At 41.3% G+C, this 27,331-nt stretch overlaps 1 protein-coding gene and 1 long non-coding RNA gene across 2 annotated transcripts; one reads left to right on the forward strand and one right to left on the reverse strand.

The window, feature by feature from the left end:
- Positions 1-7: 7 nt before the first annotated feature.
- On the forward strand, positions 8-26,172 carry STOM (stomatin). Its single transcript, XM_017673110.3, has 7 exons — positions 8-165; positions 11,914-12,017; positions 13,138-13,210; positions 14,178-14,260; positions 17,454-17,657; positions 18,556-18,690; positions 24,203-26,172. The coding sequence occupies exons 1-7, from the start codon at positions 105-107 to the stop codon at positions 24,395-24,397; spliced, it is 855 nt and encodes a 284-aa protein (XP_017528599.1). The 5' UTR covers positions 8-104; the 3' UTR covers positions 24,398-26,172.
- LOC118973125 (uncharacterized) lies at positions 16,748-21,903 on the reverse strand. The gene is made up of 3 exons (XR_005062358.2): positions 21,661-21,903; positions 17,906-18,040; positions 16,748-17,306 (listed from the first exon to the last, which is right to left on the reverse strand). It is a non-coding gene; the product is annotated as an uncharacterized lncRNA (long non-coding RNA).
- Positions 26,173-27,331: the final 1,159 nt, after the last annotated feature.

Below are 27,331 nucleotides of genomic sequence, written 5' to 3' on the forward strand. Positions count from 1 at the left end.
GCAGCCTGGGTGTCTGGCCCCGCTTCTGCTCAGGGCATTCTTCGCGGCTGCGGTTACGGTTTGGGCTGCTGGGGTGCGAGAGCGGCGACTCCGGTTGGGGCACCATGGCTGAGAAGCGGCACACATCGGATGCCGAAACCCGGCGGCAACCCGACTCCTTCAAGGGTGAGCCCTGCGTCCCCGCGAGACCCGTGGGGCCGCTCGCAGCCCGCTAACCCTCTCCTCGGGCAGCAGCCCCAGCCTGGAGGCTGTAGGGCGGTCTCTGCTGCCTCTCAGCGGTGCCGCGGTTGCCTGGCTCGGACGCTGAGCATAACGAGCCCCGCATCGAGGGTTGCGGGTCAGGTTTAGGGACAGTAGGGTGCAGAGTGCACAGCCCCGCGGCCGGCACTCGGCGGACGCGCCCACAGCTGGGCGTGTTTCTAGTAACAGAGCCCTAGGAGGGACTCGCCTCTTCCAGCGGTTGCGAGATGCCAGGCCGCGTGCCAGCGCTTTCCGTTCATTATCTTGTGGCATGCACTCGGACAAGTAAATGCATAAGTGACTCGCGGCTCGAGGCCCAAAGCCGCACCCCACCCCCGGGCCCCGCGTCTTCCCGGTCTCCCGACTTCCCTTCCTGCTCCATCCCCTCGGAGGTCCTCTCCTCCACCCAGCCTTTGCCCACCACCAGTTGAGCCTCCTTCTCCGGAATTGGAAAGAACTGCTCCCCATCCCCTCGCCAGTTTCATTTTAAGAAGCAAGACAGACCTGTGAGGTTTCGCCGCCAGCCCTCCGCACAGTGGACCATGTTTTCGGAAGACTGGTCTCTTTTTGACAGTCTTCTCTTATCTCTTACCCGCTTCACTTTCTGCCCCATCCTGCCCCCTCCACTTGACTAGGATAAAGTTTGTACTAGGATCCTGGCCTTTGGGGCTTCTGTCTCTCACCAGGAACTCTAAATTGCCCCACCCTACAAGGGCCTTCCCATCCTTGAAGGAAGAAGCTGTGAGTGGCTCAGTCTTGCTCCCCTGCGAAGGAACTAGTACCCTTGAGAGGGCTATCACCTTGAACCATTTATTGGCTAACTCCTTGGGGAGGGCCGGGGGTTCCAATAAAGAGAGGCAACACACCTCTCAGGAGTGCTGGTTCCCTCTCAGGGGCTCTTAGTGATCCAAAGGAATTATTTCTAAGGACAGAATTTAAAACGGTAACAATGTAAGGGGCTCGGTGGACTTTAACAGCACCTCACAAAGAACACTACTGGGATGGGACTCATCTGTTCTGATTATTTGTAAAGCCAACCTTATCCACCCATCCAGTATAAGTCCCATTTCCCTTGTCCAGCGATCCTTGTCTTTAGTCCTTCCCAGGAGCATCAAAAGAATTATAGAAATCCCCCACTTTCCTCCGTTAAGCACCTTGGAGAGTTATCTTCCCACATCAGTAGTGTAGCAACAGGAAGGATGTACTTGAAGAAACTGATACCCAAAGAGGTTACATTATTCCACAGCCACACAGTCGACAAGTAATAGAGCCATATTTTAAGTATGGGTTTGACTGACTCTAAAACTTGACCATGTGAAAATTGCACGGCCCACCTCTATGATAGTTCTTTTCCTGGTTAGGAAGATAGGAAGGATCCTCTCCTCTGTACCCTGATCTGGTGGGAGACAAAAGGTCTATGAGGACATTATTACAAGTTTGGTGAAACTGCACTGGGAAATCTGTTTGTAGTATGTCTTTGGGAATAACCATGATCTTTGTACTTAATGTTCATTTAGTTGTTTTTCCTGGTCACAGACCGGTTTTAACTCCTAAATTCTTTTTCTTGGTTCTGCCTTTTTTTTTAAAGACAGAATCTTTTAAGAATCTAACTAAAACTATGCACCTTCTCAGGAAATTATACATAACAAAATTTTGTTTGGTCTAAGCCATCCATTTTTAAATGAAAACCGTAGAGATCTCATACTGGTAGAAAAGCCATTAGTGGAATTTATTTAATAGAATTTATAGCATTCTTGCCATGTGTCAAACACAGCCTAAGTGCTTTACAAACGTTATCTGAACTGCAATCCTCTAAGGATTGCATAAGGAAACACTATCCACCATTTTACAGCAAGGAAACTGAGGCTCAAAGTGAAAAAGTCACACACATGTGTGATTTAGAGCTAGGTTTCAGACATGGGCTATCTGATTTTCCAAACCATTTTCCCTATCCTAGAGCTACCTCTAAAATGCGTACCCAAATGGAAGAACTTGTCAAACATCAGTACTTCATTGAAAGTAAGAGACAATAAAGCCCAAAGAAGTGTAGCTTCAATCAAGAACTCTGGGTAAGACAGCTCCAGAGGGCTGCTCCTGAGGGACGCAGTGGAATATAAAAGCCCAAATTCTGTCCCTTTATGCTTCTGCTGATAATTAGTCTTAGGAATGTAAATATGACCAAACTTTAGGCAAGATTAGTTTATAAAGCTAGTGCATTTGCTTTGTAATGAAATAATGTAGATGGATTGCAAAGAAATGTATTATTATAATTAAGAGCCATGTCAACAGAATAATCCCTTTGGGAGAATGCCTGAAAATAAGCAGAAGCAAGGGACTGATTTGTTTATTTCAGCTGTGTTACAATGAGATTCAAGAGAACTCTGTACCTTCTTTAATAATTAATCTGAGTTAAAACATCAATGGTCATAGATTAATGCAAACCAGTGACCAGTTCTGCTAAAGCTGGCATTTTGTTTTGTTTTTTGCTTTTTAAGATTAAATAGGTTCTTATTACAGATAGACTATTTGTCTGAGATACCAGTAAAGAGATTATAATTGTCAAGATAGTACATTGCACTTAATAAGGAATCTCCTTTTATTTATTAAAGTATGGAAAGAGAAGTTACAGGTCACAATCAATAAAAAGAATGAAGTTTTATTCATTTTGAACCTTTGTCTATACTCTGGAACTAGTAAAGACACTTGAACTACAAGCATTTGGTTTGACGTGTCAGTAGATTAGCCTTAAATGTACAAGCAATAAAGTGTCCTAAAGTATCAGACAATGAAAATTATATCACCTTTGTCCAGTTGTGAATTTGCACTTATGGTAAAATGGTATAGTATAGTGAAATGAGAGTAGAATTTAGAACTCAGAGATCTGAATTGAGATCTGAGATCTCAATACCAGCATTTATTACCTGGGTCACCTTGAGCAAGTCTCTCAACCTCCACAGTCAATTCTTCATCTATATGTTGGGCATAATCTTAACTGTGCTGTCTATGTACAGAGGTTTTGAGTAACAAATGATTAAATTTTTGTGAATGTACTTTTGAAACTTTAAAATATTAAGATATTACTTAATGGGGCAAACAAAGAATAAAAAAGATAATGATTATTCAGAAAGCCTACTAATTATACAGAAAATTAAAATTTTTGGACAAAATGTTGTATGAAAGACAATCTGAGAAAGTTTGGAACTTTGACTTACCTCCCCAAATGTGGTCTGTTTCTCCTCCAGAGATAGAGTCCCCAAGCAGATTGTTAGTCTTAATATTCTCTGTGTTGTGCAGGTCCCAGAAGGCAATCACTTAATAAAAAGTTTATTTCTATAAACTATAAACTATAATGATCTTAAAGTTGTGATACAAATAATAGCTACTATTTATTTAACACTTCCTAAGCATCAAACACTTTACATATTTTCTCATACAAAATAATTCTTTTTCTTCATTTTGCTAATGAGAAAATTTTGTGGACGAATTGGAATGTGATACCAAAACCCCAAGATCTTAGCCACTGCTTAGCAATTCTCAGTTAAAGAATTGGGAACCTTATGATATTTCCTTATGCTTCTACTTCCTTTTGTTAATTAAAGTGTTACCCTCCAAAGACTTCTATGAGAAAAACTCAATTATAGAGATTTTTAAGATGTCCAAGTGAAGGAGATAAAAAAACAAACAAACCACCAAGTAGGAGAGTTTTGATCTGTTTTCATATATTTTCAGGCCTCTTCTAAATTTAATTAATAATGTCATGAAGTTGTTTTTCTCTCCAATTTTTCTGAACATAACTGTTTTTAACTTTGCAGACATGGGCCATATTCAGCCCATCCGTCTACCTTTTTGAGTTCTCTAACCTCACAGGCCAAAAGGTTTGATTTTAAAAAAGAGAAAAGAATAGAAAAGAATTGAGGAAAGCAGTATGACAACTGGTTTGGGACAGAGGGTGATTCTGAACTCTATGCCCGGATCCTGTCCTGTCTGCTGACATGTAGTTTCAGTTTGTCTTATATAATAGGCAGTCCTTTCTTCCCCTTAAAGAAATGGCCTAATCACTTAACTCGTTCAACCACCATTTACAGAACGTCTTCAGAGTACTTGTTATGCTCTAGGTATCTTCCATATTAGCTCATTTAGTCTTCATGGTATCTCTCCAAGAAGATACTCCTACTAGCCCCATTTTTAGATGAGAGGACGAAAGCACAGAGTGAGGATTCTTTCCCAAGGTCACACAGCTAGTAGTAAGTGGCAGAGCCAACTCCGAAGCCACTATGCTTTAATGAGACCAAAGTCCCATGAAGAAGACATATATTGAGTAAAATGATTGCAAGTGTGATAAATGCTGTTTAAAGAGGGGAAAGTGCTATGGGAGATTAGGAGAAGGGGGCCTAGTTAAGTCTCAAGGGTGCAAATTTAAAATTATTGATGATACTGTCACCTATTTTTTTCTTCCTGGTCTATGGCTAGAAACATTTGAATGAAGGAAAGCCACAGAAAATCCACAAGATGCTTGGGAAATAAAGTATTTATAGTTATTTAATTTCCTTATTCCTTTTGAGCTAAGCCAAGAACTCCCTTTATTTCAGCTTTTATTAAAAATCTTTCTTAAAAGGATTAGTCTTATTTCCTTAAGATCTCATGGTGAACACATTTTAAGTTTTGTGATTCAAATCACATATCGCATCATCGGTAAGAGTTCTTTTGGGCAAGTATTTATAGGTATAGATGGTTTGTAACAGGAAAGAAAAATTAACACTCTTCATCAGTGGTTCTTAATTTGCTATCGTCTGACCTGTGGCCACCCAAGCTAGCCCAGAGAATTTCTTCCCTAGAGGTTTAAGGATAAAGGCACTTGAAGAACTATAAACAGTGCCTAATTAAAATAATCACTGGAAAGATAGGTTTTAGCGTATGTTCGTTTGCTTTGAAAGCCTTTGCCCAAATGAACTGCAGGTTGTGCTCTCCAAGTAAATACTGTTTTTTCACCATATTTTTTTGAGACCTTACTGTGTGCTAAAAACTCCGCCTCCTTACCTCTACCTGTTTTAATCTTTCTGGAGGTTGCTGCCTTCATTTTTGTTGGCTCTCTCCTCTTTATTTCTTTTCTCCATTTCTCTTTATTTTCCTTTTCTTCTATTGTTTCCTTCTCTTCTCCATCTCTTTCCCCTAGAAGTCCAGTCATTTGAAAAACTCAGTTATAGTAAAATTTGATTAATTGAAATGTCTTTATTAATGAAACATGTCATTTTATATTTACATGTTTTATCCACCCTTTTACTTGTTTCCACCCTAAATTTTTACTTATCAGGTCTTTTAAAGACCCTGTTTCACAACACAAAGGAAAGAGAAACTGGGAATCTGGGAACTGTACCCTCACTTGCAAAGCTGGAAAAAAGACAGAACATGTTATTTAGTTTATAAAGTTCTCCTCAAATAGATATAGGACAAAGAACAAGAATGGTTCGTGTGGCCCATTCACCAGATCTGGCCAACTGCCTGTTTTTGTATGTTCCACAAGCTAAGAATAGTTTTTACATTTATAGTGTTTTTTTAAAGAAGAAGATTTCATTACACATGAGAATTATTTGAAATTCAGATTTCAGTGTCCATAATATTTAATGGAGATAGCCATGCTCATCCATGTATGTGGTGTCTTCAGCTGCTTTTGTACTGCAACAGTGCAGAATTTAGTGGTTGCAAAGGACTTTATGTCCTACAAAGCCGAAAATGTTTATTCTCTGGCTCTCTGCAGGAAAAGCTTGCCAAATCCTGACATACAGCCTCTGATGAGGGATAATAGAGGCCAAAAAGAACACCTACATCCTGAATTTATATGCTTCCCTAAAAAAAAATTCAGAGAGTGCCCAGACCTTTCATTTTGGCCAACTGTTACCCCTTAAAAAAATGCTACTAGAACCAGATAGTGTGTGTTTTTGAGACTAATTTCCTAGCCACCCTGTCTTTCCCCGCCCAAATACTATCTTCTTGACAGTTTGCCACATGAAGTGTTGCACTTGCATTCTGGAAAGGCGGAAGGAAAAGACTGTTCTTTAAATGTTGCTACTTAGGTTATTTCAGCAATTCCTTAGCTCATCCTTTTGTGTGTAGTAATGCATGTGATTCCGAATTAGATTTTCAGGTATTGTGTAAGATATATTTCTGGCCTTTCCCTGAAGATGAAAGCCAATATCTTTTGAAATTCAGAATAGTCTCAATGATGAATTTATTATTGCACATGATTTCCAGGAGTGCCACATTCAATAAACCTTAAAGGAAATCAGCTGATTTGGGATCATTAACAACATGCAGTGCTCTGAAATTATGCCTGGGTTATCATCTTGAAAAGAATCTTTTACTACTTTTCCAGAAGCTAAGCCAACAAAAATTATTGTACAACTTGTTTTGTTTTGTTTTTTCATTTATTTCATGGTTTTGTTTTGCTTTTTATCTCTTCCCAGGAAGTCTTTTGCTTTATACTTTGGGACTCAGGAGGAAAATGTGACACCTACTCTACAGACTTTTGTAAACATTAGAAATAATATATATAAGGAGCTAGCTTGTGGCTGACATGTAATAGGCATTCAATAAATGGTTATTATGAGTAAATAAAAGATACCTCCAGAATGAGAAATTGAAGGGTTACATAATTTCATCTCAGCAAAATTTGTTTACACAATAAGGATGCCTGGAAATTTTACTACAAGTATTAAAAGCAGCAGAGTTTCTAATAGAGAAAATTGGACGTGACCTACGTGTTCATACATGGAACAATGGAATGTTATTCAGCCTTTAATAATAATGAACATGTACTGACATGAAAAGATGTTCACAATGAGAGGGGGAAGCAGATTTAAAATCATTATGTATATACCAGTATTTCATTTTTGGGAAAAAGTAGGATAAAAAGATTTAAAGGACATACAACAAGGCAGAAAATGATCACCATTCAAAGATAATGAGAAGGTAGATGATTTTTCTGTTAAGCTATGAATTCCAATTTTTGTAGTGACAATATTTTGCTTTTAAAATAAAGGGGGGGAAAGCAATATTTTTAATAATGTATATTAGCTTCTTGGAGGTAAGCCCAATTTGAATGTTCAATTAAAAATGTTAATATATAGGTTTTCGAAACCTTGCTTTGGCTAGTTAAAAATTTATTCTAATGCAGTTTTCAGGAAAGAGTTTGGTAGTAAAAGCAAAAAACTACTCTAAACCATGGCAAAGTAGTATTTTTTAATTATCATTATTTTTATTTTTATTATTTAAGTTTCACATGAAAAACATTGTGGTTACTACATTCACCCATATTATCAAATTCCCCCACCCCATTGCAGTTACTGTCCATCAGCTTAGTAAGATGTCACAGAGTCACTACTTGTCTTCCCCGTGACCCAACACACACCATGTGTGACCATGGCAAAGTAGTATTTACAATCAGGTGTCATGGGATCTCAAGGCATTAGGTATGTTCCCACCCAGCAAAATAAGTATACCAGCCTAAAAAGCTCAGGAATTCCAATTGCTCATTGTCTTTTACCTCAGAAAGCTGGTAGGGGGGATTCAGTCTTTAAGGTAATGAATGGGAAACTTGAAGGAAATTTATGAAATTCTAGTGAGTAACTGAGAATTCCTTTTCCCCTTTGAACCATAGATAGTAGGTGGCTATGAGCTCATTTATAGTTTGGTGGAATTTAAGCCTCACCTAGCTGAGGAATGCGATTTATGCACCTCTGTGAGTTATAACCGTGTGGGGAAGAATTCCAAGGGTTGAAAGTGGGATAGTTTTTTTTTAAAGCACTAGAATGATATGAAATGGTGTCACTTCCCCAGTGAATACACTCTAGTTCTATTTAGGCATTTGAAATGTGAAAGACCAAGCCCAGTTTTCAGATATCCACTCAATTTCTTGCCCCTCTTGATTTGTAATCCTATATACTCATCTGGGGTTTTCAAAAAAACAATGTGACAGTGGAAACTGAGCACAAAGAACTGGGCTTTCTTTTATTCATATAAATAATAATTCAATAATTTAATAATTCAAATTATAAATGAGCTTCTTGAGGGTCTTTGAATGTCCAAGCCTAGCCTGGCAGGAGGGAAGTGAGGGAAAAATTAGAGTAGTAGTTTACGAGGCTTGTATTTAAAAAAGATGAATGCTACCTATTTCCCCATTTTTCATTGAGGAAATTAAAACACTTGAGTAAAATAGGATTACCGAAAACTCCTCTGTATTTATTGAGCACCACCTAATCCTACATGGCCGGACTAATTATCCTTATTACAGATGAGGACACAAGTTCAAAGAGGTAAAGAAGCGTAGATACTCCCTAATCTCAGGAAATCTCAGTCAAATAAGGGGTACAAATGCACAAGAAATTAAAGCAGTAGGCAAAATATAAGTGCCGTAAGAGAGGTTTAAAAAGTGCCATCAAGATTCAGAGGAAGGAAACACATCCAGCTGGAAAGCTGGGTAAGCAGTGTTTTATTTTATACCTGCTCTATTATGGATACGGAGCTAGATATTTCATACCTGCTGTAATCAGGATACAGTGTTAGACATGGAGAATATAGAATAAGAAACATCCCTGCCCTCGGGGAGTTTACAGTGCATGTTCATGATAACAAAGCTATGTCCATTGCCTGGAATACAAGAAACTTGGAGCAGTATTTTAGAAAGCAGTAAATGCTGTCAGGTAAGTATTTGTGGCCAATCTGTTCTTGTTTGGAATCAATTTCACTTTGGAAACCTAGACCTGTGCCTGGCCAAGAGCCTTGAGACTGTCTTTTGCTATAAATAGATACAACTGGAATTAAAAGGGCTTCCTCTGTAGGAATATTTCATTCTCAGTACTCCTGCCATGCTTTCCCAGTTTGGGTACTATTTGGAGAAAGTGCTCCAATCATGAAAATTTCTTTAATGAGGACTTTTTTATTCAGAGGCAAAGGGTCAGAGAATGAACTGATTTAGAACATGGGCTTCGGAGTAAAATCACCTATATTTAAATCCCAGTTCCTTCACTGTGTGACCTTGGGAAAGTTATGTTGCTCCAGTTACCTCATTTGTAAAATGGAATTATAATACTCAGCTACAATCTTACTATGCTGACGGACAGTGACTGTAATGGGGTATGTTGGGGGAACTTGATAATAGGGGTGAATGTAGTAACCACAATGTTGCCCAAGTAAAACCTTCATAAGATTGTGTATCAATGATACCTTAATAATAATAAAAAGAGGTTAAAAAAAATACTCAGATACACAGGGCTTTGTGAGGAGGAAATGAGATACACATCTAAAGTAATTTAACACAGTACCTGGGATATAACAAATGGTCTAAAAATGGCTGCTGAGATTTTCAAATTTGAAAATACCTGATAGAGCCTTCTCCACAGGAGCACTGCGGCCTTGTTAGGAATGTTCTCCAGTGAATGTGTCTGTATCCCCAAAAGTTATAACTTAAAAACTTTAGATCATTTTATAAGTATGCATAGGGACAATTACCTCACACAGGTCAGAAAACCTCAAAGCCATAAATGACCGAAGTACTCATGTGTATTTCTGGTTTTTCATCCTGTGTTTTAGAGCGCTTGACCTGGAGGCCAATTTGCCTGGAATACAAGAAACTTGGAGCAATATTTTAGAAAATATCTCTTTTACCCCACGCTCCCAGCCTGAACCCTCTGCCTATTTCTTGGCCTCCAATTTTTTTCAAAGTCCTGTCTCACTGCCATCTTTGCCCTTTCTTCTGAGCAATAACACATGCCTGGCATACCTCTTCCCCTCTTGCCAATCTCCTTCCCATTCTTAAAACAGCTCCTGGAAATACAATAGAAGCCTTTTGTGGTTGATAAGAAAATGGATAGTGTCCCGTGTTTGCTCGATCCCTCTGTCCTCCACAGAAAGGAAAAACAAACTGAAAATGAGGAAGACAGCGGATACGGAGAGTGGAACACACAACACAGGAAGGGAAGGGAATTTTCTAGGATGATGGTGAGAGGCAGTCACAGTGACAGCTGTGTGCACCAGATGAGAGATCCAGACGTGGCTCCAAGAGAGTCCCTGAGGCAAAGCCTCATGTATACTTGAGGGTTGTTGGAGAGAGATGCGCAGTGCCAATCACAGGTGGTCAGGGAAGACAGGATGAGGATGGTGAGATCATGCTAGCAGCTAGTAACAGTGATGAGCTATATATAGAGAAAATAGAAATTGATAGGCTATCTACCCTTATGAAAGGAGGCTTAGAAATTGATGAAGGGTTTGAGGGTAAGGACATTGAAAACTAAACAAAGGGAAAAAGCAAGACATTGACTCCAGAAAAAAGCAAAATGTTGGACGGGAATGGAAAACTAATTATACTTAACTACATGGCTTAGCTTTGAATTGAATTTACGTATTCATGAAATAGATTTGATGTTGATCTAACCGACAATATGATGTAATTAGAAGCATGGATATATTTGTGTGGTGGAGGGAGGAGCTAAATCTTCCATAGTGGAAAGTCAATAGATAATGCTCACTGAAAACCAGAAAAACAAAATTAACAAAACCAGCATATTACTAAGAAACTGGGAGGTAAAGACCAAAAGAGCAGTTGCCTTTGAGGAAAGAGAACTGGAAGAAGTGAACAGGGGACTGCTCTCTTTCCATGCTACTCTTGTAGAACTGTGAGTTTTTAAACTTTATACAACTGTAACTGATAAAGTCGAAACAGAAAAAGCACAATGCATACATAGCAACAAAAGCTAAAACCGGTGAAAGAACAATAGCTAGAGGGGAGAAAAACAGGCTATGAATTTTGCTTATTTATAAAAATGTGTATTAGGAAAAGGTTTGGGAGAATATATATCATCTCTGGATTGAATAGTTTTCCCCTTTTTAATACGTTCCTGAACTTTTTGCAGTGGGCATGTATTACCTTTGTAATCATATAAAAAGCTTTGTAAAAAAATGGAAATATGAGAGGAAAACTGTACAAAGATGTTCGTTATACCATTTTTAGTAATTGTAAGAGACCAGAAATATATCTAATCATCAGGGATGGATAATAAATTATGGTGCTACCCAGTGAAATATTTTGCAGGTGTCATTTTTAAAGACAGGATCTAAAAGAGTTTATGTCCCTATATCATGGAGTTGTCACCTTTAATTATTCTGCACCCTCAGCTTAAATGCCCTTTTCCTTCCTTCTCTTCCTTTCACTGGTATTTTCCTTGACTGTTACATCCTTTCAGAAGCCCCTCTGACAACCACCACCATCACCTACCTACCACTTTCACCTCCATCCCAACTGTGAGTTACCCCATTCTGTGTTTTCGAAATAGTCTAAACACTCAATATCTGCACTTACCACCTAGTATTATAATTATCTGTATGTCTCTTGCCCACTAAACTTTAATCTTCTGGATAGCTGGAATTGCAGAGCACAGGGCATAATAAATGCTAGGTGCTTAGTAAATGTGTGCTGGAAAAAGTAAAGAGTAATGTGGAAAATACTTATGTCATCGTGGTAAGTAGATTAGGGAAAGTAGCACCTAAACTTTCAGGGTTGTTAGAACGAGTAGATGGGAAATTCATGTAAAATTGCCAAGCCCAGGTGGTCAGTAAAGAGTGAGGATGAAGACGGTGGGATCATGATGACAATGATGAGCTGTATATTTTTTGTTTTCACAGAGAGCCCCAGTGTAGGCCTTGGACCTTGTGGATGGATTTTGGTAGCTGTCTCATTCTTGTTCACTCTTGTAACTTTCCCAGTATCCATATGGATGTGTATAAAGGTAAAGAATATTTCATTCACATCTGGAGAGGGGTCAACCCCTAACAACATAAACCCACTTTGTTTGTGTGAAAGAGACAGAGAGACCATACTGGCCTATAATTCTTTTTTCCTTCATCTCTTGGAAAATTCACTCTAGTCACCTATTATAATGGACTCTTAAGACTTCTCTTCAGCCATTGCCCTGACAGTCCTTCCCAAGGGTTAAGGGAAGGATTAGCATCTAAAATTTTCTGATGTCAGAATATGGGATGGTCCTGTGAGAGCAAGTGTTCCAGAGTAAGGATGCTGAGGTTTGACTGCTGGGTCCATCGTGTGACCTTTACCATGTCCAAAAAATGGAAGGAAACAACACCCACTTCATAGGGCCGTTGAGAGGATTAAATGAATTAATGGATGTAAACATACTTACCACAGTGCCTGGCACATGGTGAGTGCCCCTCAAATGCTGGTTATTTCCTCTGTAAAGTTATTAATACTTTGATAAATGGCTATTATCTACATAATCCTAAAAAGATAAAATATGCTCCATGAATCTTCAGGTAAGTTTATTATTATAATTTAAGGAATTAGGAGACACACTATGGGCACTTAAGCTTTTTTTCTGTAATACCAATGCACAAGTAGTTGAATGATGATGTTAACAGCTGAGGAGTGAGGTTATAGATTTGCATCTTTATACTATGCTGTACTTCCCAAGTTTTATACAATGACTATCCATTGCTTTTATAATCAGTTAACAAAATAGTAAATATGCTTGCTGGGGATAGTTAAACATAGGGCCTATTATAGATAATATCTGGATTATAGAGAAAAAATAGAGGCATTTAACCTGTTTAAAACAGAAAGATATACTTGAAAGGCTGTACATAAGCATAGGGAATATAGCTCATAATACTCTGTATCTTTGTGTGGTGACAGATGGTAACTATACTTATGGTGAGCATTTATTTGGTAATGTATATAATTGATGAATCAGTAAGTTGTTCATCTGAAGCCAGTATAATACTGTATATAAACGGTATTTCAATTAAATAGAGGGAAAAAATTAAAAACTAAAAAAAAAAGCCATATATAAGTATTTATACTCCTCATGTTAAATTATTGTGTTTTTAATCTAGATCATAAAAGAATATGAGAGAGCCATCATCTTTAGATTGGGGCGCATTTTACAAGGAGGAGCCAAAGGACCTGGTCAGTACGAGAGTTCTGGATTGTTTGCCTGGACACTGAAATCCTCCCTTTTATTAGCCTTACGAGGTCTCTTCTCTGCTGACTTAGGAAAGCGTTTGTGTAGCAGACATTATATAACAATAGCTGTGGTGCTAGGCAGTATTGCTATAATCACTATTTCCTTCCCTTCTCTCCCCACCCCTTCCCATTTGAGATGATAAGATTATTTTGGGCCAGGAATAGCTACAGCTATGGAAGCTTGAGCGTGGGAATCCCTACTAAAATACAAGCTTTCAGTCATAATTTTTGGCAAACTTCAGTTAAGCTCCTACCGTGGTCCAGGCTCTGGGGATTCAAGCGAGACTAAAACACAGTTCTTGCCCTCAAAGATCTTACTGTCTGGTGGTGGGACACAAGTAAGGAAATAGATAATCACAATCTCATGTGATAAGTATTATGATCAAGTCATCACAGATAATTGTCAAAAACTGGAGAAGAATGACCTGGACTAGTAGGGTGAGACAAGGCTTTCTGGGGTGACTCAAGCTGCTGCAGGGAGCCCGGCCTAGTGAGAGCACAGGGCTTGATGGAGGGGAGCAGCTGCTGAGATAGCCTGCGGCAGGTCCTGCAGGCCTTTGCACGGCTTGTTCCGGGGTCTGTTTCAGAACAGATGGCTGTGCCTGCAGCTTAGGACATGGAGAGGAACTAGAAGAAACAGAAGGGTGACTGAGAAAGTGGTTGACATTGTTCTAAGTGACAACAATAGCGTGACAGTGAAGTAGTGAGGAAATGAAGTCCACACGCCTTGGGCACAGATGCAGGAAGTAAGCAAGAAGAGCCAAGAATAACATTCTCGACTTCTGGCTCATTCTCTAGGATGAACTGGTTTCTTTCAGCTCGTCAGGTAGATTCTGTTAGCACTGAACAGTGGAGTGACCTGATGAGGTGCCAGAGTGTCTCTTCAGTCCTCTGCCTGTCTGTGTTGCAGGTTTGTTTTTCGTTCTTCCGTGCACTGACAGCTTCATCAAAGTGGACATGAGAACTATTTCATTCGATATTCCTCCTCAGGAGGTAAGAGTGCCCTTTGCTGTGAATAACCGAGGGATCATATGTGAAAGTGCTGGACAGCGAGAGGCGGCAGAGGGTCGTGGGTACAGCACAGGATTAGAGCCTGTCTGCCTCCACCATTTCCTAGCTATGTGACCTTGAGCAAGTTTTTAAACTTCTTTGTGCCTTAATTTCCTCATCTATAAAAAAGAGATTATAATAGCAGGGCCTACTCTGTATAGTTCTCTTGATGACTGAGATATTTTATGTAAAGTGCTTAGAACAGTGGCTGCTGAATAGTAAGTGCTATGTAACTGCTTGTTAATATTATTACAAAACACTGTAATGTTACTATAAGTGTAATGTTAGCATTATCATTGACGTCATCACTTGTACTACCACATAGTTCTATGTTTCTGATAGAAAATCCTATTTAGTACAATATCCTTCTTAAGGTTCTTGATTTTATCCTAGATAAACTGATTGGAAGTCAAAGAATTAGAAACTGCTCATTTGGCATTGTAGATAAGGCATATGATGTTTTATATTAGTAATTATTTCTTGCTTTTTCAAACTACTTCACAAATATTTTCACAGTTGAAACTCACAGCAGAGTCCCTAGAAAGTATGTAGTTGCGGTGAGACAGAGGGCTTCCTCCAGACCACGGTGGCAGAGCCAGGACTATAACCCAGCTCCCCGGATTCCCTGTCCAGTGCTTTTCCCACAGCCCCGTGCTAACTGCAGTCTCCACCAGCTCCATCGTGGCCCTTAAAGTGGTGACAGGCCTCCTATCTCAGGAGGCCTACTGACCATTGCAGATTGCAGGCCTGCAAACGTGATGAAGGGAGGGACAGAAGAGAACTGTCAGTGTTCCTGACTGAAGGCTAGGTATTCAGCAGGGCAGTGGACCCTGGCCATGTTGCCTTCTCTTGTCACAAAATCCGGAAACCAGCTTAGGACTTTCTCTGCTGATACTGATCCAAGTAGTTGGTGAGGTCAGACTCTATAATCCACACATGCACAGTGACACCAGAAATCATTTTTCCTCATGAGAACAAGACGGAGAACATGGCTGTATGCCCTGCATGTTTTCCCATCGTTCAAGAAAAAACCTCTTTCAGGGTAGCGGGGAATTCTGTCATTTTCCTCCATAAACACTGCAGGCATTTGGCAGGGTTGCTGTGAGCCTCTGCCTTCCAGCTGCCCTCTTCTCCCCTGCAAGCTGCTGAATGCAGAGCACTTGGAACTTGGCAAGCAGTGGTTTTTCCAATTCCCTGTGCGCTTAATGTTAAGGGAGATAAGAACTCCGCCTACAAAAAACAGTAAGCAGAGAGGATGCAGCTCTAGAAGAGGCTCTTGGCTGTGAAGTCACAGTGGCAAGAATTTGTTTAGAAATGATACACATTTTCTGGTCACATCTTCAGAAATAACTGATTTTCACACAAGAAGGTAACATACTGTGCATTTATTTATGAACCTCTCACTTCTCTTCTAAGTCAGGAGTATTTTAGATTACTGAGAGGATTACTACGTTGAAGCCTGGCAGGACTAAACAGCCATGTAATCTCATTGCTGTTACTACTTTCCATTTATGTAGCTCTTTACAAAAGGACTTCGTTCACCAACGTCTTATTTGATCTTCTAAGGAGTTTGTGTAGAATTGGGCAGTATTACTAACCTCATCTCACAAATGAGGAATCTCTAGGCCCAACAGTTTAAAAGCCTTGCTACAGATCCCAGAGGGAGGTACAGGCAAAGCTGGATCTCTGTCCGGAGCTCCTTCCTCTCACTCCTGCACTCCTCATCCATCACCATACCCCTTGGATCATGCTTCAATTCCATTCATCTATCATTTATTCAGCACCTTTGATGTGTCAAGCACTCTGCCAGTGGTAGACATACAAAGACACATGGTCTTCAAGAAATTCATAGTTTAACAGGGAAGTAATGACATAAATAAATAATGTCACTGCAGTAAGATGCAAAGGGAAGCACATTTAACTCAGCCACGTGAGTCAGGCAAGTTTTAAGGAGAAAAAGACACTTGTGTCTTGAATGATGAGTAAGAATGTGCCAGTCTAATGTCATAAGGGAGAGAGAGAGGAGAGGACATCCAAGCAGAGGGGGACACCTGCAAAGGCCTGCAACATGGAACGTGGTGCATATGGGGATCTATACCTTGTCTAGTAGTGAGTACAGGAGGGAGTGGAGAGGAGTGAGGCCAAAAACTTAAGTATCAAACCGAGGACATGGCCCTGAAGGTGGCAGGAAGTATTGATATGTTACATCCTGTTAAGCATTTTTATGTAGCATACTATAGATATATTTTTACCCTGACCTCACCCTAAAAAAAACAGTCCCCATTCACTTTTTGTTCTGGAAATACCGTGCCACTATAGTGCATCAAATCAAGGGTCTCCCATACCTCTGGCCTTGTCACACATTATTCTCTCTGCCTTGAAGAATCTCACTCCACATTCGGAAATTTCTTTTTACTTTCTTCAAGACTCGGGTCATGCACCGCCCCTGCCGCCTGCAGCTGTCCGGCTTTTGCTCTGTAAAGCCTCCCTTGATTCCCCAACCTCTTTGAAAGTAGGAACTGGCTTTTTTCATACCTTTATCCCTGGGACCTAATACATTACCTTCTACTGAGTAGTCTTAATATTTGTTGAATGAATGAATGAATGGAATTAATGAATTCAGTGAATATATTTTTTTGAAATTTTAAAGACATAGTTAACTTTTTGATGCTTTGTTGTCTCGGTCCATTCAAGCTGCCATAACAAAGTACCATGGACTGGGGGGCTTATACACAGCAGAAATGTATTCCTCACAGTTCTGGAGGCTGGGAAAGCCAAGATCAGGGCACCGGCAGAGTCAGGGTCTGACGAGGGCCTCCTTCCTAGTTCACAGCTGACCGTCTTGTCACTGTGTCCTTGCGTGGTGAAGGCGTGAGGGAGCTCTCTTGGGTCTCCTTTATAAGGGTACTGCTCCCATTCATGAGGGTGAAACCCAAAGGCTCCATCTCCAAATACCAACACTTTAAGGATTAGATTGCAACGTAATGAACTTCGGAGGAACACAAACATTCAGTGTTAGGACTAAACTAAAGAAAATCAGGTAGTGTTTTAGGATGTCCTATAAATAACATTTCTTATAGTTATAATAAGGAAAGAGTTGGTTGACAGATGTAAATTGGCTTCCTTTATATTGTAGATCCTCACTAAGGATTCAGTGACAGTTAGTGTGGATGGCGTGGTCTATTACCGTGTTCAGAATGCAACCCTGGCAGTGGCAAATATTACCAACGCTGACTCAGCGACCCGTCTTTTGGCACAAACTACTCTGAGGAACGTCCTGGGCACCAAGAACCTTTCTCAGATTCTCTCTGACAGAGAAGAAATTGCACACAATATGCAGGTGAGACGTGCACCAGGGTGTTACTCACCAGAAATTGAAAAATGAGGCAAAGGGTCAGTGATTGAGCATTTTGTATTAATTCAAGTTGGGGAATCACTGGCCTGCCTTTCTTCATAGAAAGAAACTTGATGGAAGGGGATGTTTTTCACACAAATAGTTCATGGGCTACTAATAAACACGTGCATGCATTCATTATTATTATTATTATTATTTCCTCCATTGTTTTTTTTTCCAGAATAAATACTGACCTTTTTCTTTCATGTAATAGTTAAGAGGCCGTTCTGCAGAATAGTACGGTGTTGTTAAAGCTGTATTCTCGGTGGAATCCCATCACTTGCCTTGTAACTCATATGCTTGAGTAATAGATGATGAATTAAACCTGGCTGTTCAAAAAAGATAAAAGCAGTAAAAATCAACTTTCATGATTTGTATAGACCCCATTATGTGTATAATCTATGATCTTATTTGATACCCACAACAACCATATAAAGTAGACAGTATGATTTCATTCCTCCCAATGTAAAGGGAGGAAGTGAAGTGTAAAGACAAAATATGGCTTGTACCCAGTCACATTAGCTCAGGAGTCAGCTGGCCACCAGGTTTTGTAAGTAACCTTTTATTGGAATCCAACCACGCCCATTGTTTCCATGTTATCTCTGGCTGCTTTTGGTCTGCAACGGCAGTTTGCAACAGCAACTGAAAACAAGCACTGTATCTGGCCGTGTCAGAAAAAGCTTGCCAACCTGCATTAGCTCAGTAATAACAGAATCAGGACCGGCTCCTCAGTGACCCAGCCCCTACTTCATCCGTCCCTCCACCATAGGATAACCACTCTCCCTGCAACTGGCCGCTGGGCTGGGGCTGGCCACGCTTAGCTTGTCTTCTCCCTTCCTAACAGTGTACCCTGGATGATGCCACTGATGACTGGGGAATTAAGGTGGAGCGTGTGGAGATTAAGGACGTGAAATTACCCGTGCAGCTCCAGAGGGCTATGGCGGCAGAAGCTGAAGCGTCCCGGGAGGCCCGAGCCAAGGTAACTTTTTTTTTTTTGTAGTTTGTTTTTCCAGTTGAGTTTTCTTTTTAATTATTAAAGTAAAACATGCTTGCTATAAAAAATAGAAATAGTACTGAAGTGCTTAGTAAAGATGAAAGCTCTCCCCATCATTTCAAACCATATCCCCTTCAGAGACCACCATGCTTAGCAGTTTGATATATATACTTCCAGATTAGCATTTGGGGTTTATTTGGGGTTTATTCGACTAGATCGTTAGACCACTGGCTTGTCTGTGTCACAGAAGTACAGTTGTAAACATACTGTTCTGCACCTTGCTTTCTTCACCTAATAACATCTCATGGGTATGTCAGTACATAGTTACCATGTTGTTTTATGGCTGCATGACCCATACTTCATTCTCCCAAGCCTCCATTAGGGAGAGATGAACACTTCTGACTAGAGCAGATGGCAGTCTCAGTTTGCTTTCCATGCTCCCTGATTTTTGTCTTCTTTAATTCTTCCTCTTTTTTCAGGATCTTTTCCCTTCCTACTATTGCCTCTTCCTCTCTCTCCTATTTCTCTTTTTCCACTTTTCTTTCTTTAATATGTTTTTTTCCTTCTTTCTTTTCACCATCATCCCTGCCTATGTCTTAACCCTGCATGAGAGGTGCTGAAGAAATACGTGTAACCTAAGCTAGGAGACAGGAGCTCTTGAGATGATAATTCATAAGGACACTGGGATATCTTAGCAAACCCAAGGGTAGGAAGTAGAGTCCAGTCTCTTCAGAATTGGGGCCAGGGACCAGGAGGCAGGCAAGACTGAAGGGAGCTGGTCATTCCATTTCCTGGGCTGCATCTCACTTGCAGGTAGCTTGAGGGGGTAAATGTCTGACTCCCAATTTACATGTCTCCCTAGTTGAACTCTGAAGGAGACAGGCCAGCCCTAATTGCAGAGTCATAGCAGAGAGATTCTCTTTGGTCCAACTTTGGTCCAAAGAGCAAAGTCAGAAACTAGTAAGGCTCCACAGCCCCCTGCCTGTGATTAGGTGGAGAAAGAGGAGTGGTTTTCATGGGAGGGGTGCTGTGGACTGGACAAATCTCCCAATTCACAAGGAGCAAGCCAATTTGTTGTTAGAAAATAATAGTAGCTATTTTCTAGTATTGTAGAAATAGAAGATAATTGGCTAAGCATAGAACCCTGCCCTTCTATTATTAGGATGCCCTTTAAGGCACAAATTGGTCACTGTAATTTCTTAGCTAGCACTAAATAGAATAGTAGCTCATTTGATACACTATATATAGAATTTCCTACTAACCAGAATTTTATGTTTTCCTAATGCGGTAACTGATGCTTGTGAGGATAACCTGGTGATACTGCAGACCCCTCACGTGCTTTCCCTCAAACTCACCACATTTTGAAGATGGAATTATATTTATGATCATATCAAATGTGCCTACTATAATCTAATCAGTATTTTGAAAAATTACAAATTGATTTTACCTAGAATATGTCAGTAACCAATGGCTCTATTTCCAAACCATATTGAATAATAAAAATTTATTGTACAGAGACCACACAGGCTCCCAGAGCCCAAAGGGTCCTTAGAGATTATCTTCTGAAGGTGACAAATACCTGCCCAGATGCTGCCACTCCACCCTCTTATTCCCATGATAATAATTAGCCACAACACTGTTTTCCATTGAGCTTAGACTTGACCTCAGAACCCTTCCATAGCACACCAGCTACCAACCTTCAACTGCTTGGAATTGGCCCTAAAAATGAAACTCACTTGCCATCCTACTATTCACATGAAAAACTTGAAGCCCAGAAAAGTTATGTGATTTCCTGAAGGTCAGTCAGGTAATGGCAGTGGGCATTAGATTGCCCTCTGCTCCTCACTGCCTCTTCCTCTGAGACTGTCCCGGATGGACTAAGCCTCTTCCACAAGTGTTCCCACGAGTAAGGAAAGGGAGTTCGTGTCTTCCCTTTATCACAATTAGAAGAGATAAGGGAAGCTGGTTAGAATGCTGAATCACAGTGCTTCCATTTGGATGGGACTACGGGGGCCCTGTGGGACAGTATCATGGACCTGGGCAGTGACTGTCTGTCTTCAAGCTTAGGGTTAACACATAGAATCACAAAAAGTCTAGCCCTTCTGTAAAATACAGAGACCCTGCAACAACCATGGGCTGTATTTTCAAAACCACATATTCAAGTTCTCATGGAAAATAGGGGGTCATAGTTTCTTCAACAAATAAATTGCAGAAGAAAAGGGTAGAAGTACCTGTAGATGAACAGACTTTAGAGAAGAATTCCTTCAGTTATTTAGCCATCAGGGAAATAACAAATTCAGATCGTAAGCAGATGTCACACTGGACATCCACCAGAGTGGCTTCCAAAAAAAAGAACCAAGTATGGGCAGGGGAGGAACTGGTGCTCGTATTTTGTTGGTGAGAATATAAATTGCTATAACCATTTTGGAAAACTGCCTGGCGGTATGCATCTAACACAGTGCACACATTTGTTTACCAATAGGCATGTGCTTGAATGTTCAGAGCAGCACTCTGTGATTACCCCAGACTGGAAACTACCCAAACTTCCCCTGCCAGTTGAATGGATAAAGTATGGTTTAGTAACATGAAGGAATGCTACACAACAAAGAGAGTGGACATACAGATGCTCACAATTTGCAAGAAAGGAGCCAGTCACCAGAGGACAGATTGTCTGACAGGCTCTACAGTACATTAGCGGAACCTCTTTTCAAAGTCTTTAGATCAGCTCTTAAGGACTGAAGTGTAGTACCCTTTGCACTTGCATTCTCCCTTATTTCCTTTTTTGTAACTCTCCAGAAAAATGTCTGACATGTGCTTTCAAGCTCATATTTCTGGGCCTACTCATCTATTAATTGAGAGGGTGGAATGCAAAACCACAGATCCCCTTTTTCTGCCCCTCCCTCAGACCAGCCTGCCTGGGCTACGGAAGGAGACAATAGTACTGGTCTCACATACCTGAAAATGACAGATTTTTAAATGATGGTCTGCAAATATGAAGTGTTGATTGATGCGGGATTGCTGCACCTTTGGCAAAAGCCCACACACCCACAAGCAGTTTGCTTTACATTCTTGAGATCCTGTCCGCATCACAGACTTGGCCTATATTTAGACTTCTTAAGCAGCTTGCTCAGAGCAGATTTTCCATTAACAAATGTGAGCCCAATCCAGTGGGTCTGGCTTCCCAGCCAAGAGGTTGTGTATTGATTGGTAGGAGGAGATATCTTTGCAGTTGGTCCCTGTCCAGAGAAAACAGTGCCTGATTGGACAGCTGAGATGACATGGAAAATGATCAGAGCCTCCTGTCTCGCGGCAGAGGTTTGTTTAAGCATTCTCTGTGCCTGCTGAGGGGTGCAGTTACATGAGTATATCTGGCACTTTCCCCTCCCTTCTCACAGACCTAGATTGGACATAATGGTTCACCTTGATCAGTTAGGTTTTTATACTCTTCGAAGGAGTCTTCTCTTTAGTAAGTACCATATTCTGTATCCCCTGTCTCCCCTGACAGCACTGCCCAGGCACCAAAACCTAGAAAGCTGGAACTCGGCCCATTCCCCCTTCCTCCCCATACCAGTCAGTCTCCAAGCTGTTGATTCCCCACCCGAACAGCTCTCCAGTCCGTCTCCCCCTCTGTCCCCACTGCCAGTGCATCGCTCCAGCCTCTCTCGAGCTGTCCCACCAACAGCTGAGTTCTCTTTCCCATCTATCCTCACCTTCACCCAGGTATTTTCTCAACTAGGTTATCTTCTTAAAACTATTCAGTGGCTTCTCACTGCCTGCAAAATGGAGACCAAACACCCTGGCCTGAACTGCCCACCAGACCCTGGCCCGTTCGTTTCCCACCTTCCCACTTTTTCTCAGTGTTGTCACTTTTCTGGAATACACCAGTTTTACACCTCATACCTTTTCATGTGTTCTGCCTGAAATATTCTTCCTCGTCTTTGCTCAAACAACAAAGCTTTCATTCTACAACATTCAGCTTCTGTACACTTGCTAATTCCACTCCTCTGACCCCTAATGCGATGGTGTAGTCTTTTCCTACATACACATATAAACAGTAACGGTAGTATACACAGTAGTAATTGTAGTATAACTCCATTCGGGTTCCTGGACTCGATTCCAATGTGTGTTAAGTATGTGGAAGGGGTCTTCTCACACATGTAAACAACAAGCAATTCTTGAGCACCAGCAGAGTGTCTGAGAATTCAACTCAATTCTGATGTTAACTGCCTGGGGACAGCACCAGATTCTCCAGGTTAAGGGCTCCGTCCTACAAGGCCGCCTTCCACCCTGGACTCCAGTGCTGGTCACAAGCTCCAGGGTGTTCCCTGTGCTCCTACCAGCTATGGATTGGGGATTCCCAAAACCTCCCCCTTGGGTTCAATTAATTTGCTAGAGCTGCTCACAGAACTCAGGAAAACACTTTTAGTAAAGGATCCTGTAAAGGATACATTAACAGCCAGATGAAGAGACAGAGAGGGCAAGGTCGCAAATAAAGGAGCTTCTATCCTTGTGCAGCTTGGGGCCTGGCTGGGTGGCACGTGGAGGCGTTCCGGTTCCCCAAGCATAGAAGCTCTTCCTGAGAAGTAGGATCCAACCCAGTGGAGAAGAGAGCAACAAGCTCCTCTCAGGGGTTTTGTGAGGACCTCATTGCATAGTCATAAGTTATAGGCCATTCACTGATTCACCTCCAGCCTCTGCCCTGGGGTAGGAGTCCAAAAGTCTCTCATTAAATTGAAAGAACACTTATCTCACCTTGAAGACTCTGCAGTGTTTTCAGGAACTGTAGATGAAAACCAAATCTACCTGGGAAATAGATATTTGGTCATATGAATGACCAAATAATGTATTTCTTCTAACTCATTATATCACAACCCTCATCACCTCACCTCCTGCAAAAATTACTTTCTCCCTAGTGTGAGCACTGTGCCTTGTACATACATCTGTCAGCATTTGTCACCCTGGAATAAAATGATCTGCTTCCATGTCTGCCCTACTTGACCAGCAGCTGAAGGAGGCGAGGGAGTCCACTCTATTCCTAGAATAGCGTGGGCTTGACACCTAGGAGGCCCCCAGAGTTTACTGTGTAAGTCAATGACACTTCACTGGTCATGAGACCATTGCTTCCAATTCTAATACTCCCAGGAGTATTGTGAACCATTAATATTTTGAGATCCACGTACCAACAGCCTAGTGACACTGCACTTTAATCTTGGTGATTATAGTATCTTTACATCTTTTCTCCTAGAATTGTGTATTAAAAGTAACTGCCTTCATTTGACTTCTCAAGCGTTTATGCTTGAAGACACAGGTGGATCAAATATGAAGTCATTTGCCTTTCCAAAACTGCGCATCTGGAAACTGATTTCCTTAAAACTTTTGGCATACTCCCTGGAAAAGTTCCGTGTACCACCTGAGGCACACATACCCCAATTTGAAGATTGCTACTTGGTCCCTGCTGTTTTCTATAGTTTGACCTCTTCTTTCCACTGTTCCATAGGTCATTGCAGCGGAGGGAGAAATGAATGCATCCAGGGCTCTGAAAGAAGCCTCCATGGTCATCACTGAATCTCCTGCGGCCCTTCAGCTCCGGTACCTTCAGACACTGACAACCATCGCTGCTGAGAAAAACTCGACAATTGTCTTCCCTCTGCCCATAGATATGTTGCAAGGCATCGTGGGGGCAAAACAGTGAGCCATGTAGGCAGAGATGAGCTCTTGCCTTCCAAGGATGAAGTGGGGGACCAAATCACCCCTTAACCCATAAAGAGAGTAGGGCAGGAACCTTGGCTATTCTTTCTCCCTTTCCTTTTCCAATATGTCGAGTGTGATGTTCTTAGAATGTATAGTGATCCTAACAGATAAAGATTGTTAGCTTGTAAATACAGGGAAATACAGGGAAGGAAAGAGAGAGAGAGACTGGTGATTTATAAGATTATCTCTCACCTTTAAAAAATATTCAGAGGTTGGTATTTTTAGTTCATTATGTAATAGATTAAATTCCCTTCTATTGCCTTCCACTGGGTCATTCTGCACCTCGATCTGGAGCCAGGATAATAGGCTAGAACCACTACTTGACACCCTGGCTGGACAGCTGCTGTTCAGAAAGCAGTGACTTTCGGCTACAACCAGCTTCTCTGGGCCACATGTGCCTTAATTCAAGGGAAACTTAATGAAGGAAATGTTCCTAATATCTCTTTACTTCCTGAACCCAAACTATGTTTCAAAATAATCCTCAGTTGAGAATAGGCATTTTCTTGCCTTTACCTTCAGCACTGGAGGAAATGGCCAGGATCGCTGAAAAAGATTATCCTAACCCTTGAAAGACTTTCAAATCCATTATTATAGAAGTCTTTAAAATAATTTTTTAAAAACTCCTTTGAGCCTCCGTGTGAGTAAATTGATTCTTCTATGGTCTTTGAAACCAGCTAAATACTTATCACAAAAGTGCTTTTTTCTCACTTTGCCTATTTTCATGGTTCAGGTTTTAAATAATTTTGATTTTTTAAATAAAATCTTTTCAGTTCTACAATTTTTTATAAACTCATTGAATAGCTTAAGAACTGATACTTAAAAAAAATCTTTAGAAAACCATTGTTTTATTGTTTGCATGCTGTTAACTATTGTACACCGTGAAATATCTTGGTTACCAGTCCCATTCATTCAATAGGATAAGGAATTCACACTTTACTGGGCACCCAGTGAGTTGGAGAAGATGCAGTCAAACTTCAGATATCTATACAGATGTAGACCTTGTTTGCCTAGTCAGTCTTTTTTCTGTCAGCCCCTCTGAACCCCAGTTGCCTCGTCTGTAACATGAGAAAGCACCTTCCGTTTGACAAACACCTGTGAATCTGAACAACCTGGCATTCTTCCTGTTGATCTGGAAAACTGGCTGGTAACATTTATTCCACTTCTCTTTGAGGCTCTGAGTTCACCTAGAGAAGTCTCACAAAGGGCAGCTTCCTTACCCAGATCACTTAGCTAGATCACTGTCAATTCCAGTCTGTAAGCATCCCCTCCCCTATACTCCCTTTCTAAACTTATTTTAGAAACCCTTGAACCATGTATCCAGATTCTGAGCTGAGATTATTAGATGTATATATGGAGCATTTGGACTTGGAACTCAAGTTGCATTTATATTTTGAATTTTAAAGTAAGGATTTTATCTCTTATGAGGTGGCTCACCCTGAACCACTGAGACCAGGAAACAGCCACACTTCCTGGGTGAAAAATCTCTTCTGGGGCTTAGAGTAACCGTGCTTTCCGTCCTTGATTCTTTCCTATCTCCAGATACCAAATGATCTTCGCTTTTCTGCCTTGTGGACTCATAGCCCAGTAGGTTGGAATTCAATCTCTTGGGAGGGAGGAAGCACAGACGGAGCTCTAGGATGAGAGTGGGTGCAAGAGGTTTTGCCATGCGGCCTCCCTTTCCAACGCTGTATGTAATAAAGTGTGCATTTTCACTGATGTTTTTCTGGCCAAGAGTCTATTTCTGCCTGCGTTTAGTGTATGCGGATTTTTTTCCGAAGTGACACATCAGACCCTCCAGTCCTGGGCCAGCTGTGCTAGCTTGTCTGCGCTTCTTGGGGCCGAGGAAGGGGAGGCCGTGAGAGTCCATCTCTCATCTCCTATGTTGAGGCTCCCTCCGGGGCACCCACCTACATACTTACCTGGGGTGTCAGACCCATGAATCCCCTGTATCCTTGGCTGATTTCATTTCCCTTTGCCTGAATCCAAATGGGACAGGAACTCACTTTCGCTGTCACCAGCTAATCGTATCTCTAGCACTTTGCATTCTGCCCAACAAAGCACATGATAAACCACCCGTTGAACAGCCCAAGGCTGGACATAGCATCCAAGCCCACACCAATCTCTTTCCAGGACATGCCCCTTTGGCACCTGTTGTAGCGTTTCATGGTGACATCTCCATTGTAGAGGACGAAATCCAAGATCTATCAAAAATTGTTAGGAAGAGAAATTGGTTGACATGATAGTGTTCCTAATTCATTGTAACTCAAAAGCCTCAGGCAAGTTCCTTGATGGGCACTGCAGAACTCCAAGGCCACAGCCACTAATAAACTGAAATTGGCTAGTCAACCACCTTGAATGCCAATAAACGGAAATGAATCCACCTGCAAGGTGACCTCCCACAGGTTTCCAGAATGTGAGTTGGTTCTGTCTAGACAGGCCTCCACTAGCCTCTAGTGAAGGCCCTAGAAGCTCCAGCTGGTAATGCTGCCTTTGCTCCAGGTCTGTCTACATTTGTCAGGGCGATTGCTTTGACCATGAAAGTAGTAACCCTTTGGGGTAAGCAAGGCAGGAGTTACAAGTCCAAACCCCTTTGCATGGCATTTGAGGTCCTTCATGAACTGGGCCCCTCCTACCTCTCAGATTTGGGGCCTTGCACTCCCCACTTTCTGCTCCAGCCACACCTGGCTGTTTGTCTCTGAGCAGAACATTGTCCCTCATCACTCCCTGTGTTTGTACTTGATGCACACACTGCCTGAGATGACTTGACTTTCCCCCAACGTTTCACTTGGGAAATTCCTTCTCCACTCCCCTTGTCATTTCTGCAGTGATCAGAATCTCTGGAGGTAGGGGCCCCTGAGGAAACAATGCTTCTAAA

Source organism: Manis javanica, chromosome 2 (assembly GCF_040802235.1).
Source record: "Manis javanica isolate MJ-LG chromosome 2, MJ_LKY, whole genome shotgun sequence".
NCBI lineage: Eukaryota > Metazoa > Chordata > Mammalia > Pholidota > Manidae > Manis > Manis javanica.